We start from the raw sequence: 15,602 nt of genomic DNA on the forward strand, positions 1-15,602 counted from the left end.
GCCCATCATTCACTCTATCAGCAAGCCTCTTGCTGCACCCTCTGCCCATTTTGATTCCCTTCCTACCCTTCCCCCTACCAAAATTTAAATTATGTACCTTTTTACCGTTCTTCCTTATGTATCCATCTTTACCTTTTAGTATGTCCTTTTTATTTGTCTCCCTTTTGATTATGTTATTACCTTTTTGAAGCATTTGTACAAATGTTTCCATTTTATGTAAACACTAGTGTTTAAGCCCGTTACACTAACGGATGGAATGTGTGGCGCAGTGGTTGGATCTACAGCCTCAGCACCCTGGGGTTGTGGGTTCACACCCCACGCTGCTCCTTGTGACCCTGGGCAAGTCACTTAATCCTCCATAGCCCCAGGTACATTAGATAGATTGTGAGCCCACCGGGACAGAGAGGGAAAATGCTTGAGTACCTGATTGTAAAAACTGCTTAGATAACCTTGATAGGCGGTATATAAAATCCTAATAAAGTTGATGCTAGAGTAGATGTGTCTGTCTGTGTCTCTCCCTATGTCCTTCGTGCCCTCAGTGCCTCCTGCCTATGTCCTTCGTGCCCTCAGTGCCTCCTGCCTATGTCCTTAGTGCCCCCAGTACCTCCTTCCTGTGTACATAATGCCCCCAGTGTCTCCTTCCCATGGTTGTAGAGACGTGGAACAACTGCATAGGACTCTCAGGGACCCCTGAAGAAACCTTTTTGTACTCTGTTGGGTCCCATGCCTTCAGCGGACCAGGTCCTTTAGGTTTTTATGTGGATTATATTATTGTACTTTGACATTTTTAATAAAGTCCATTTTAGGAACATCTTCAGTCCACAGTGTTTTTTTTTTGGTTTTTCTAACAAACTGAACATAAGTGTAAAAATGGAGAAAGAGCAGAAGCCCCCCCCCCCCCCCCCCCCCATGACTTTTTTCTTTCCCCAAAGCTAAAGGAAGCCATGTTGATGACAGCTGTGATGGGCGTTAGAGAGAAAGAGTCAAGGGTTGACTAGGTGGCCATGAGGGACGGACACTTTTTCCAGCCGGCTTCCCTGACCTCTGTCATTTGAGGAGGGGCGAGAAGCTCCACCTCTTTCTCTCTCATCCCTTGCTGTGCAATGGATGACTTGCGCGCGCAGCCAAGCCGCCCCTCCTCCTCCGCGCCAATGTGACAGCCCGAGTGGGGAGAGGGGAGCAGCGGGTCTGGAAGCGGCGTGACGCAGGCGGGGGCGTGTTCGGACGGGCAGGCTGCGAGCCGATTGGTGGGTGTTGCAGCGTGCGCCGCTGCCGCCGCTGTTGTTGCTTTGGGTCGCGCGGCAGGGGCTCGGGCCGTTGGGGCTGCGCGCGTGCCGTCGCTCGCTCTGCAGCCGCGTGTCAGCGTCGCGCGCCAGCGCCGGGGCACCTCGAAACCGTTATCCGGCTGCCGGCGCTCCCCCGCACCATGAACTTCCCGGGGGCGGCGACGGGCGCTGCGGGCGGCGGCGTTGTGGTGATGGTGGGCGGCGGTGGCGGGGCTCAGGGTCCCGGGGGGGCGGCGGGAGGTGGAGGAGGCGGCGGTGCCGGAGGCCCCCCGCAGTACGGCTCCCCCCCGGCCGCCGCCGCCGCCTCCTCCGTGTCGTCTTCGTCGTCGTCGGCCTCCGCCGCGCCCCCGCAGTTCCTCTTGTCCAACTCGGCCGCCATCCGCGCCGAGATCCAGCGCTTCGAGTCGGTGCATCCCAACATCTACGCCATCTACGACCTGATGGAGAGGATCGACGAGCCCGCGCTGCAGGCGCAGATCCGCGAGCACGTCATCGCCATCGAGGGTGAGAGAAGGGGAGGGGCGAGGGCAATGGGGGAGGAGCAATGGGGGGTTGGGGGAGGGGCGAGGGCAATGGGGGAAGAGCTTGGGGGAGGAGCAATGGGGGTTGGGGGAGGGGCAATAGGGGGTTTGAGGGAGGGGGAGGGCAATGGGGGAAGAGCCTGGGGGAGGAGCAATGGGGGTTGGGGGAGGGGCAATGGGGGTTTGAGGGCGTGACGAGGGCAATGGGGAGGGGGAGGGGCAAAGGCAATGGGGGAGGGGCAATGGGGGTTGGGGGAGGGGCAATGGGGGGTTTGGGGGAGGGGTGAGGGCAATGGGGGAGGAGCAATGGGGGTTGGGGGAGGGGCAATGGGGGGTTTGAGGGAGGGGCGAGGGCAATGGGGGAGGGGGAGGGCAATGGGGGAGGGGGAGGAGCGTTGGGGGAGGGGCAATGGGGGGTTTGGGGGAGGGGCGAGGGCAATGGGGGAAGAGCTTGGGGGAGGAGCAATGGGGGTTGGGGGAGGGGCAATAGGGGGTTTGAGGGAGGGGCGAGGGCAATGGGGGAAGAGCCTGGGGGAGGAGCAATGGGGGTTGGGGGAGGGGCAATGGGGGTTTGAGGGCGTGGCGAGGGCAATGGGGAGGGGGAGGGGCAATAGGGGGTTTGAGGGAGGGGCGAGGGCAATGGGGGAGGGGGAGGGCAATGGGGGAAGAGCCTGGGGGAGGAGCAATGGGGGTTGGGGGAGGGGCAATGGGGGTTTGAGGGAGGGGGAGGGCAATGGGGGAAGAGCCTGGGGAGGAGCAATGGGGGTTGGGGGAGGGGCAATGGGGGGTTTGAGGGAGGGGCGAGGGCAATGGGGAGGGGGAGGGGTGAAGGCAATGGGGGAGGAGCAATGGTGGTTGGGGAGGGGCAATGGGGGGTTTGAGGGAGGGGTGAGGGCAATGGGGGGAGGGGCGAGGGCAATGGGGGTTGTGGGGAGGGGCGAGGGCAATGAGGCGAAGAGCCTGGGGGAGGGACAAGGGCAATGGGGAAGGGAATAGTCTGGGGAAGGGACAAGGGCAGCAGGAGGGGATGGGGAAAGGGAGAGGAGGCTGCTGAAGAGAAGAGTCTAGGGAGGGGGGAAGGAAATAGTTTGGGGGAGGGGCATGGGCAGCAGGAAGAGCATGGAGGGGGAACGGCAATGGGGGGCAAGAGCAAGGGAGGTGAGGGATGGGTCTGAAGTGAAGGACAATGGCATGGGAGCAGATTGGGGAGGGGGCTAAGGGGAAGGTCAATTTCAGCAGGAGAGGCATGGGGAGGGGATTAAGGAGAAAGATGTGGGGAGGGGTTGGGGATGAAGGGAAAGACCATGGCAGTGGGAGGGGGCTTAGGGGAAGGGGCTAAAGGGAGGGTAATGGTAGGATGCGAAGGGGAGGGAATGGGGCTGAGAGGAAGGGAGAGGGGCTGTGGAACGGGGAAGACGGAGCTGCCTATACACTGTGCAGGTTTTCAGTCTCTATTGGATATTTGTGCTGTAGTCTAAGCTCACAAAAAACTGCTGGCAACTATTTTGTGCACACATAGCTTAAAGGGAATCCTGGGCCCTGCAGGTGTTTGGGGATGCTGTTCTTTTGTACGCACTGATCTAAAATAGCTGCTGTTTCCTGCTCTGGCCTTCAGGGAAAAGGAGGGTTTATGTCTTCTACTGAGGGGGGGTCTGGTATATGCTTGGTGGTGCCCCCCCCTTGGACTGCATCTTACTGGTTTGTGCCTGAGAACGAACTCTGCTCGCAGTCACTTGTGTGCGCATCATGCTTAAGGTGATTGTTTTCCCTCCTCTGCATTGTGATGATGCTTTGCTTTCTCTGAACTGCTGTATTAGGATGTGACTAATGTGCTGTACGATTTGTTATCCTGTGGAGCTGAACTTGCTTGCGGTTGCTCATGTGATAGAGAGAAAAAGCACAAGCACTGGAGCCCGGTGGTATAATGAGCTGCGTGTAGGTGGGAATGTTGCATGCACAGCCTAATCTCGCTGCGTGGAGGTTATGAGGCTCACTCTTTCTCCACTTTTATCAGGATTGACACCTGTGATAGACAATTGTCATGTAGTAATTACTTAGCTTTACATGTTTTCTGCTTTTAAGTTTTGATAATTAAAAGCTGTATAAGACAAATCAGGCTTCCACATGCAGAATGATTTTTATTGCTCTTATCTTGGCTAGAAGCCAGAATTCTACAGTACATCCTTGTCTTCGTACCACAGCTGATAATTTGCACCTCAACTCCTCATATAATAATGCAGCTGCTTTGTAAAGCATGACTGATTCTGTGCTGTTGATATTCACAGCAACCAGAGAACGTTCATCTTCATATATCACTAGTTCTTGGTCATTGTGCTTTAATGCACATGGCATACGTGAATCTGAGTTTTAGCGAAATATACAGTGTGATGGTAGGTATGATCAGCAAGTCCTTTGATCTGATCCACTGTGGCAGTCCATCAAGTCCAGCGTCCTGTTTCTTATACTGGCAGGATCCCCAAATTAAACCCATTCATTTTTAGTCATACCTAGTGATAGGTGATGGATTTTCAAAGCTTACATGGCTAATAATGGATTAGACTTTCCCTTTAGGAAATTTCTAAGCCCTTTTGAAACAGTTATAGCTACTCTACCACATCCTATGGCAGGACATAAGAACAGCTTTACTGGGTCAGACCAATGCTCCATCAAGCCCAGTAGCCCTTTCTCAAGGTGGCCAATCCAGGTCCCTGGTACCTGGCCAAAACCCAAGGAGTAGCAATATTCCATGTTACCGATACAGGACAAGCAGTGGCTTCCCCCATGTCTTTCTCAATAACAGACTATGGACCTTTCCTCCAGGAACTTGTCCAAACCCTTCCTAAAACCAACTACGCTATCCGCTCTTACCACATCCTCTGGCAACGTGTTCCAGAGCTTAACTATTCTCTGAATGAAAAAAATTTCCTCCTATTTCCCTGTAACTTCATCGAGTGTCCCCTAGTCTTTGTAATTTTTGATGGAGTGAAAGAAAAATCGATCCACTTATACCTGTTCTACTCCACTCAGGATTTTGTAGACTTCAATCCTATCTCCCCTCAGCCGTCTCTTTTCCAAGCTGAAAAGCCCTAACTGCTTTAGTCTTTCCTCATACGAGAGGAGTTCCATCCCCCTTACCATCTTGGTCACTCTTCTTTGAACCTTTTCTAGTGCCGTTATATTTTTCTTGAGATAAGGAGATCAGAATTGAATGCAATACTCCAGATGAGGTTGCACCATGGAGCGATACAGGGGCATTATAACATTCTTAGTCTTGTTAACCATCCCTTTTTAATAATTCCTAGCATCCTAAGAACATAAGCAATGCCTCCACTGGGTCAGACCTGGGGTCCATCGTGCCCAGCAGCCCGTTCACGCGGCAGCCCAACAGGTCCTGGACTTGTGTAGTAATCCTCTATCTATACCCTTCTATCCCCTTTTTCAGCAGGAAATTGTCCAATCCTTTCTTAAACCCCGGTACCGTAATCTGCCCTATTACATCCTCTGGAAGCGCATTCCAAGTGTCCACCACACGTTGGGTAAAGAAGAACTTTCTAGCATTCGTTTTGAATCTGTCCCCTTTCAAGTTTTCCAAATGCCCTCTTGTTCTTTTATTTTTTGAAAGTTTGAAGAATCTGTCCCTCTCCACTCTCTCTATGCCCTTGATGATTTTGTAAGTCTCATATCCCCTCTAAGTCTCCTCTTCTCCAGGGAAAAGAGACCCAGTTTCTCCAATCTCTCAGCGTAAGAAAGGTTTTCCATCCCATTAATCAGACGTGTCGCTCTCCTCTGAACTCTCTCGAGTAACGCCATGTCCTTTTTAAGGTATGGCGACCAATATTGGATGCAGTACTCCAGGTGAGGACGCAACATCGCCCGATACAAGGGCAGGATGACTTCTTTCGTCCTGGTTGTAATACCCTTCTTGATTTTACCTAGCATTCTATTCGCTCTCTTAGCAGCCGCTCCGCACTGTGCCGTCGGCTTCATTGTCATGTCCACCATTACCCCCAAGTCCCTTACTTGGGTACTCTCATTCAATAACATCCCTCCCATCGTGTAATTGAACCTCGGGTTTCTGTTTCCTACACGCAATACTTTCCACTTCTCAACATTGAACTTCATCTGCCATCTCGTCGCCCATTCCCCTAGTTTGTCCAAGTCCCTTTGCAATAACTCGCAGTCCTCCTTTGTCCGAGCTCCATTAAATAGTTTAGTGTCATCTGCAAATTTTATTATGTCACACTTCGTCCCTGTTTCTAGATGATTTATGAATATATTAAATAGCATCGGCCCGAGCACCGAGCCCTGCGGAACACCACTCGTGACCTTCCTCCAGTCCGAGTAGTGGCCCTTCACCCCTACCCTCTGTTTCCTACCCTCTAACCAGTTCCGGATCCATCTATGCACGTCTCTGTCTACTCCATGGTTCTTCAGTTTCCGGAGTAGACGTTCATGAGGCACCTTATCAAAGGCTTTCTGGAAATCTAGGTATATGATGTCTATGGTGTCTCCTCTGTCCATCTGTTTGTTAATTCCCTCGAAGAAGTGCAATAAGTTAGTCATGCACAATCTCCCCTTGCAGAATCCATGTTGGCTGGTTATCAGAAGTTTATTTTTTTCAAAATGTTCATCGATGTTTTCTTTTATCAGTGCTTCCGCCATTTTGCCTGGAACCGAGGTCAGACTCACCGGTCTGTAGTTTCCCGGATTACCTCTTGAACCCTTTTTAAAGATGGGCGTAACGTTGGCTATCTTCCAATCCTCTGGGATCTTGCCTGTTTTCAGGGATAGATTGCAAATTTGCTGTAGTAGTTCCGCTATTTCCCCCTTTAGTTCCTTCAGAACCCTTGGATGGATTCCGTCTGGACCCGGGGATTTGTCAGTTTTTAGTTTTTCTATCTGCCTGCGCACATCTTCAAGGCTCACTTCCATGGATGTTAACTTTTGTCCTTGATTTCCATTGAAGATTTGCTCCGTTCTGGTATGTTTGTTGGGTCCTCGCTCGTAAATACAGACGAAAAGAACATGTTAAGTCTTTCTGCGACCTCTTTTTCCTCCTTCACCACTCCCTTCCTGTCTCCGTCGTCTAGCGGTCCCACCTCCTCCCTAGCCAGCTGCTTCCCTTTAACATATCTAAAGAATGGTTTGAAATTTCGTGCTTCCCTGGCTAGTCTCTCTTCATATTCTTTCTTGGCTTTTCGAACCACACGGTGACATTCTTTTTGATACCTCCTGTGCTCTTCCCAGTTTTCCTCAGTTTTGTCTTTTTTCCATTTTCAGAATGAATTTCTCTTATTGCCTATCGCTTCCTTCACTATTTTAGTTATCCACGCCGGGTCTTTTGTTCGACTCTTGTTGCACCCTTTTCTGAATCTGGGGATATACAGATTTTGTGCCTCGCTCACCGTGTCCTTGAAAAAAGACCAAGCATGTTCTACTGTTTGCCATTTTTTGGAAGTGTTCCTAAGTTTCTTCTTTACCATTCCCCTCATTGCTTCGTAGTTTTCCTTTCCTGAAATTAAAAGTTGTTGCTATTGTTCTCTTTCCTTTCGGCATTCCTACCTCAACCTTGAACTTGATCATATTATGATCGCTGTTTCCCAACGGTCCCACTACTTCCACTTCCTTTGCAGGTCCCTTTAGTCCATTTAGGATTAGATCCAGAGTGGCATTTCCTCTCGTCGCTTCCCTAACAAGTTGCTCCATGAAGCAATCTTGTATAGTCTCCAGGAATTCAGTCTCCCTAGCGCATCTTGAGCTTCCAAGACTCCAGTCTATCCTGGGGTAGTTGAAGACCCCATAATAACCATGTTACCACTTTTGCATTCTCGCTTCATCTCGGCTTCCATTTCCTCATCGATATCTCTGGTTTGTCCGGGTGGACAATAGTATAGGCCTATCTTTATTTCAGGCCCTTTCCTTCCTGATATTTTAACCCATAGCGATTCTAGCTTGTTGGTCGTCTCTGTTGTGTCCATTCTTATCGATTGTATGCTTTCTTTTATGTATAGTGCTATTCCACCGCCTTTCTGTCCTGACCTGTCCTGGCGATAGAGCATGTACCCTGGCAGTGATGTATCCCAAATGCTTTCCTCATTCCACCATGTTTCAGAGATTCCAATGATGTCTATGTCCTCCGAATTGGCCATGGCTTCTAATTCGCCCATTTTGTTTCATAGGCTCCTTGCATTAGTACATATGTCCAATTTAGCTCCTGGTATTTTGTTGCCTTCATTTCCTTTCCCTGTGCTTCGGTCTTTAGTTTCTTCTCTTTTATTGTATTCCTTCTAACCTCCTCTTCTGGGTTAGTCGACTCCTGTACTTTGTCTATTGCTTCTTCCCAGCCTTTTTTCAACTTGGTATCTTCATGGGATACCTTCTTCTGAATCATCGACGCTTGGTCGACTGTCGGCTTTCCCCTTCTTCTTAGTTTAAAGCCTGTTCTATTCCCCTCCTGACGTTATTTGCTAGAAGTCTTGTTCCCGCCGCGCTCAGATGCAGTCCATCTCTCCTGTAGAGCTTGCTCTTGCCCCAGAACGTTGTCCAGTTCCTCACGAAGTAGAACCCTTCTTCCTCACACCATCTCCTCATCCATGCATTTATTGATTGTAGTTCCTCCTGCCTTTTCACGTCTGCCCTCAGTACTGGTAGGATCTCTGAAAACGCTATCTTCTGGGTCCTCATCTTCAGTTTCCTTCCCAGCATCTTGAACTGTTCTATCAGTATGCTTCTTCTGTAGTCCCTTCTGCTGACATCGTTCGTCCCGATGTGGATCATTACTGCAGTCTCTTCCGTCTCCGTTCCTTCCAGGATCTTTCCAATTTTGTCCACGATGTCCTTGGTTCTCGCTCCTGGCAGGCAGGTCACCAGTCGATTCACTCTCCCTCCTGCTATGTGGCTGTCCACATGCCTCAGGATCGAGTCTCCCACTAGGATCGCTGACTTTCCCTTCTTCAAATTTCGCTTTGGTCTCAGGTCAATGTCCTCCATGTGCTTCGCTCCTTCCTCTGGGCATCGACTAGCCGATTCTTCCCCCTCGTGTGGTGTTCCTCTGTGGGTGTCTTCTTTGAGGTCATCTGTTACTTGTTCACCCTTCCATGCTGGTGTTGGTATAATTTCATCATTCCTCTGAGGTTCGTTTTCTTCCACCCTCCTCCTGTATGCTTCCTCAATGAAGTTCTCGAGTTCCCTGACTTCCTCCTCGATGTGTCTCTCATTCATGAAGTCATCAGCTGTCTCGATTGGGTCCTCTGTGGTATACAGTCCTTCTAGCTCCTGTATCTTGTCCTCTAGTCGCTTGACTTCCTCCTTCAAGCTTTCCAGTTCCTGACACCGACCGCATACATATGACTGTCTACCCGAGGGGAGGTAGTCATACATATGACAGTCTGTGCAGAACACTGGAAAGCTCATCTTCTGGTTTCCCCCTGCTTCCATTGTCGCTCCTACTTCAGGATAACAGTTAAGATTACGTGTTCCTTGTGTGCTTACTTCTTTCAGCGCTTATTTCTTGCCTTGCTGCCTTCTTCTTGTGTGCTGCCTTCGTTCTACCTTACCTCTTTGGTTGTGTGTTTGTTCCTTATGTGTATGTGTTTGTTCCTTATGTGCCTGCTTGTGTGTTTGTTGTGTGTTTGTTCCTTATGTGCCTGCTTCCTTCTGCGCCTGCTTCTTGCCTTGTTGCCTTATTCTTGTGTGCGCTGCCTTCACTCTACCTTACGTTTACTATTGCTTGTGTGTGTATGTTCCTTCTGCACCTGCTTCTTCCTTACCTTACAGTCTTTCCCTGGTGCTCCTGGATGTAATGACTTGGCCCTTCTTGAGGCCCTTCGCGAAGGTGCTCTCGCTAAGGCGAGCGCCTTTGCCGCCGCACGCTGAACGGCTGGGCGCTGTTGGCTCCTCCCTCTTAAGGGGGAGACCGGCGCTGCCTGTGACGCGGTGGGGGGGCGGAGCGTACTCTCGCTGCTTCCCCAAGCCTTTCTCCTGCTTTCTCCTGCCTTTTTAATGCTTTCCTTCACCGGCGCTGCCCTTCTCCTCCTGGAGCAGGGAACCCTAAGGTACGTTGCTCCTCTGCTGTCTTCGGCACCGCGTGTGCCGCGTTGGCTCCTCCCTCTTAAGGGGGAGACCGGCGCTGCCTGTGAAGCTGTGGGGGGGGGGGCGGAGCATACTCTCGCCGCTTCCCCAAGCCTTACTTTCTCCTGCTTTCTCCTGCCCTTTTAATGCTTTCCTTCACCGGCGCTGCCCTTCTCCTCCTGGAGTAGGGAACCCTAAGGTATGCTGCTCCTCTGCTGTCTTCGGCACCGCATGTGCCGCGTTGGCTCCTCCCTCTTAAGGGGGAGACCGGCGCTGCCTGTGACGCGGTGGAGGGTGGAGCGTACACTCGCCACTTCCCCAAGCCTTACTTTCTCCTGCCTTTTTAATGCTTTCCTTCACCGGCGCTGCCCTTCTCCTCCTGGAGCAGGGAACCCTAAGGTACGCTGCTCCTTTGCTTTTTTGCCCGCCCAGATCCTTTTCAAGGTGGACCCTAGCATCCGATAACTGCGATTCAGGTTATTCTTCCCAATGTGCATCATTTTGCATTTGTCCGCATTAAATTTTATCTGCCATTTGTACGCCCAATCTTCTAATTTCCTAAGATATGCCTGCAATTTTTCACAATCCGCATGCGTTTTAACAACTTTGAACAGTTTAGTGTCATCTGCAAATTTAATCACCTCACTCGTCGTTCCAATTTCCTGATCATTTATAAGTAAGTTAAATAGCACCTGTCCCAATACAGACCCCTGTGGCACTCCACTATTTACTCTCCTCCATTGAGAAAAATGACCATTTAACCCTACCCTCTGTTTTCTATCCGATAACCAATTACTAATCCACAACTGAATTTTGCCACCTATCCCATGACAGTTTAATTTTCTCAGGAGCCTCTCGTGAGGAACTTTATCAAAAGCTTTCTGAAAATCTAGATACATTATATCAACTGGCTCACCTTTATCCACATGTTTATTCACACCTTCAAAGAAGTCAAGCATATTTGTGAGGCAAGATCTCCCTCGGCTGAACCCAGTCTCATTAACTCATGTTTGTCTACGTGTTCCACAATTTTATATTTTATAATCATTTCTACCATTTTGCCCTGCACTGAAGTGCGGCTTACCGGTCTGTAATTTCCCATATCTCCCCTGGAGCCCTTTTTAAAAATCGAGAAAACATTGGCCACCCTCGAATCTTCAAATACTATAGACGATTTTAACGACAGGTTACAGATCACTTAAGTCAGCAATTTCATGTTTGAGTTCTTTTAGTACCCTGGGATGTATACCATCCAGTCCTGGCAATTTATCATCTTTTAACTTTGATTTGGCTTAGTACATCTTCCAGATTCACCGAGATTTCTTTCTGTTCTTCCGAGATTTCTTTCTGTTCCTCCGAGATTTCTTTCTTTTCCTCCGCATCATCACCCTTGAAAACCATTTCTGGTTCAGGTAGATCTCTTACATCTTCTGTAAAGACCGAAACAAAGAATTCATTCAGTCTTTCCACTATGGCCTTATCTTCCCTGAGTGCCCCTTTCACTCCTTGATTATCCAACGGTCCCACAGTTTCCCTCAAAGGTTTTTTGATGTACCTAAAAAAATTGCTATGAGTTTTTGCCTCTTTTGCAAGTTTATCTTTATATTCTTTCTAGGATAGAAATTAGGAAGCTGGCAAGTTGAGCAACAGTATAATACTTGATAATTTTAATTTCCTCAAATTATAAACATAAAAATTCACCTTCACTGAATATCCTTGTGTAAGATTAAAAATCAGCTCAAAATATTCTGCACTGTTCTAGAAAATAGATGGAGAGAAAAGACCTCTGTAAATTTGTAGCTCGAACCAGTGAACGCTCTATCATCGGTCATGAAAAATACTCCACCTTTTTTCAAAAATTATTCACGCACATTAAGCTTCTAAAAACAATCACATACTAAAGTATTGTCCACTATCTGAATTGCAAAGAACCCGCTTAAGTCATATGTCTCCACTTATTCACTTCTCTGTTGTCAACAAGCAAAATATCTTCTCTCCAATTGTTCCTCCTGCAACAGGACACTCGTTTCGCAAAATAAATTTGCTGCTTCAGGGCAAGAAAACTCATTACCATCACTGGCTCTCTAACACCGCAAATGCTTAACTGAGATATGAAAAAGTTAAAACCTGTCATGAACGACAGGGGCTTTACCATATGAAGATTAATTTTTGAAAAAAGGTTTTTTTTAATGGCCAATGATAGCAGGGTTTTACTGAGACATTTTTTTCTCCATCTACTTTATAGTCCAGTACAGAATATTTAGAGATGATGTTTAATCTTTTGTTACACATGGAGATTCAGTGAAGGTGAATTTTTGTTTGATATTGTATTCACCTACCTTTAAGAAGGGTGTGTGACTTTCAATTTCCTTAATATTGACTGGATAAATGTTACATTAGGCAGCGCTAGGGAGGTAAAATTCCTACACATAATAAATGATTGCTTTCTTGGAGCAACTGGTCCAGGAACCAACAAAAAAAGAACTGTGCTGGGACAGACCAGTGGTCAATTAGCCCTGTATCCTATCTCCAACAGTAGCCAATCCGGGTCACAAGTACCTGGCAGAAACCCAAATACAGTACAATGTTGATTATGTGACCTTCGCTAATCTGATCATCTGGCATATCAAGCAGACCCCCTAGAGACGTCATTGCTTCAACATCTCAAAGTGATGGACTGGGTCAGGAATTGATTGAGTGAAAGGCAACAGAGGGTAGTGATCAATGGAGATCGCTCTGAGGAAAGGGATGTTACCAGTGGTATGCCTCAAGGTTCTGTTCTTGGGCCTGTTCTTTTTAACATTTTTATAAACGATATCAGGTAAGATTTGCCTCTTTGCAGATGATACCAAAATCTGCAATAGAATAGACATGCCGGATGGTGTGAATAACATGAAGAAAGACCTGGAGAAGCTTAAAGATTAGTCTGAAATTTGGCAGTTAAAATTTAATGCTAAGAAATGCAAGGTCATGCATTTGGACTGCAAAAACCTGAGGGAACGGTACAGTTTAAGGGGTGAAGAACTTGTGTGCACGACAGAAGAATGGGACTTGGGTGTGATTGTATGTGATGATCTTAAGGTGGCCAAACAGATTGGCCACCTTAAGATTGATAGCGAAAGCGTATTTACAGTGCTTATCCTCTTCCTCACTATAACTCTCATCCCTTTGTAGTTCTCTTTTCGGAAGTTCAATGCCTTGGCCGTCATTCTGGATCGATTTTTATCCCAGGACAAGCAGGCAGCATATTCTCACATGTGGGTGAGAATGCTTTCACCACGGATCCCCGACGCGGACAGCTTTTCAAGCAAACTTGAAGAAGATTCAAGCTTGCTATGCTGCACCACGCATGTGCATGCCTTCCCGCTCCACTAGAGGGCGCATCCCCACCTCGTGGTCCTCAGTTCTAAAGTTTCCGCGGAGTCAAAAGCCCTGTTCTTGTGTTTCTCCGTGTTGAGTGCCTTCTAGCACCGCGGCTTTGTTATTTTTTTCGGAGTTGCTGTGCGTGCGTTTGTTTGGTTTTTGTTAAAAAAAAAAAAAGACTCTTGTTTTGCTTCGGCATCCGGGGGCTCCCGCGTTACCGTGGCCTTGTTCGGTCGCGGCCTTATTTTTTATGTCCCGGCCCTTGTCCGGTTTCAAAAAGTGCACCAGGTGTGATCGGCTGCTGTCGATCACCAACCCCCATCGGTGGTGCATTTTGTGCTTGGGGGCTGATCACCCTACCGATTCGTGTCCCCGGTGCGTGACTTTTCAAGCCCGGGCTCTCCGCCGCCGTCGGGCTCGCATGGCAAACCTGTTTGTGGTTGAGCCGGCCTCGGTCCCGGCCTTGACGTCGGCTTCGGCCTTGGCCTTGACCTCGGCCCCGCCCGGTTGTCCTCGACTTAGAAGTCCTCGACATAGACCCCGAAGTCTTCAGCCCCGGGTAAGTCCCCGCTTCTCTCCTCAGGTTCCACGCTAGTGAAGAAGTCATCCGCGGGGACCGCTGCGGGGCATGGAGGGGGTGCGCCGCTCTTGACCCCGGTTCAGACCTCTAAACCTTCAGTGCATGTGTCCACTCCTAGGGAATACTCTATGCAAAGGTCGCCCTTGGTGGAATGCACTGCGACCTCGGATGTGCCGTCCATGATGGCGGTTCCGGTGTTCCAGGACATGCCTTAATCTCCTCGGAGCTGTTCTCGGCTTTGGCCCACTTGCAGCCTGCCTCGACTTCGGATCAGCCCGAGCGGGCCGTCGGGGCAAGGTGCGCCGGTCCCGGCGGCTCTCTTCTTCCGATTCCTCGCCCGGGGCGTCGGGCCGTTCATCGCCCTCGGGCCGCCTTCAGTCGAAGCGTCCTTCGTCCCCGCTCCGTCGGTTGTCGAAGCGTGCCCGGGATTCCCCCCCCCCCGAGGCGAAGCCGTTCCCCGACGGCCCATACCGTCAAGGCCCTTCGGGTTTCTGATTTGTCGCTCTCCAATCTGCAGTTGCTTCTGTTGCCTCCTCGGTTGGGGACCCGGGGTCGGACCGCGGGGCTCTCGAGGCCCATCTCCGAGGCATCGACGTGTTTCGGTACAGCCTACCCCTTGGTCTTCTCCGCGGGGTTCCTCGGGGCACTCCTTTTCGGCTGCCCGCCGTTCACGTTCGCCTACCCCTACGGACGACCGGGCCGGTGCTTGCCCTTCTTCCTTCTCGAGGTTTGTGCTGGATATGGGTCGGGCGCTGGATTTGGACCTCAAGTCAGACTTCCAATATACTAAGGAGTTCCTGGCGGAGATGGACTTGCATGCTCCGCCCCGGGAGTCCCTCCGGCTTCCCTTGAACCCGGTGCCCCATCAAGCTTTTCTGAGGAACTTGGAGACCCTGTATGCAGTTACTGCTGTTCCATCTAAGATGGAATCTAAGTACCGGACGGTGCCATGTCCGGGGTTAGAGCGGGCCCAGCTGTCTCACCAGTCGTTGCTGGTGGAGTCCTCGCTTAAAAAATCTCATCCTTCCCGGGTTTCTGCTGCGGTTCCACTGGGACGCGAGGGTAGAACTCTTGATAAGTTTGGGAGATGGCTGTACCAGAACTCAATGATGGTCAGTCGCGTTCTGAACTACTCCTTTACTTATACATCTTATCTCAAGCGTTTGGTCAAATCCCTGTCCTCTTTCCAGGGGGTTTTGCCGGATTCTCACCGGGGGGAGTTTGGACAGTTGATTGAGTCCCTCTCTCAGCTGCGTCTCTACCTCTTTCATGCGACCTACGACGCCTTTGAGATCACCTCTAGGGTCTCCGCTTTCGCTGTCGCCATGCGCCAGCTGGCGTGGCTTAGGATCGTGGATATGGATCCTAACCTTCAGGATCGCCTCGCCAACCTTTCCCTGTGTGAGCTCGGAGCTTTTCAATGACTCCATCGAAGCGGCTACGAAGCGCCTCTCTGAGCACGAGAGGTCCTTTGCTTCCCTGGTAAGACCTAAGGTGAAGCCGGCCCGTCCTAAGACTTATCGGGCCCCGCCTAGGCGTTACCTGCAGAAGTCGACCCCAGCTTTTTCGAGGCCGCGTCCTCGACGTCCACATCAGCAGTCCCGAGCGTAGCAAAAGCCTCAGATGCCGGCGGCATCTAAGCCTGCGCCGTCCTTTTGACGGTCTGAGCAGTTGGGGGCGGGCCCCCTCCGTGCTGCCACCAGCCCCTCTTCCTATCGGGGGCCGCCTCCGGGCTTTTTATCCGTTGGGAGTCCATCACCTCGGACGCTTGGGTTCTCAACG

At 50.1% G+C, this 15,602-nt stretch overlaps 1 protein-coding gene across 1 annotated transcript in view; it reads left to right on the forward strand.

The window, feature by feature from the left end:
- The first annotated feature begins 1,144 nt into the window (after positions 1 to 1,144).
- The window catches only part of AGAP3 (ArfGAP with GTPase domain, ankyrin repeat and PH domain 3), a 597,692-nt gene continuing 583,234 nt past the window's right edge, over positions 1,145 to 15,602 (forward strand). Inside the window, exon 1 of the mRNA XM_033932747.1 lies at positions 1,145 to 1,790. Within this exon, the coding sequence (XP_033788638.1) occupies positions 1,427 to 1,790 (364 nt within the window). The 5' untranslated portion in view covers positions 1,145 to 1,426. The remainder of the gene's footprint in view (positions 1,791 to 15,602) is intronic.

This window comes from Geotrypetes seraphini, chromosome 2 (assembly GCF_902459505.1).
Source record: "Geotrypetes seraphini chromosome 2, aGeoSer1.1, whole genome shotgun sequence".
In the NCBI taxonomy this organism is placed as follows: Eukaryota; Metazoa; Chordata; class Amphibia; order Gymnophiona; family Dermophiidae; genus Geotrypetes; species Geotrypetes seraphini.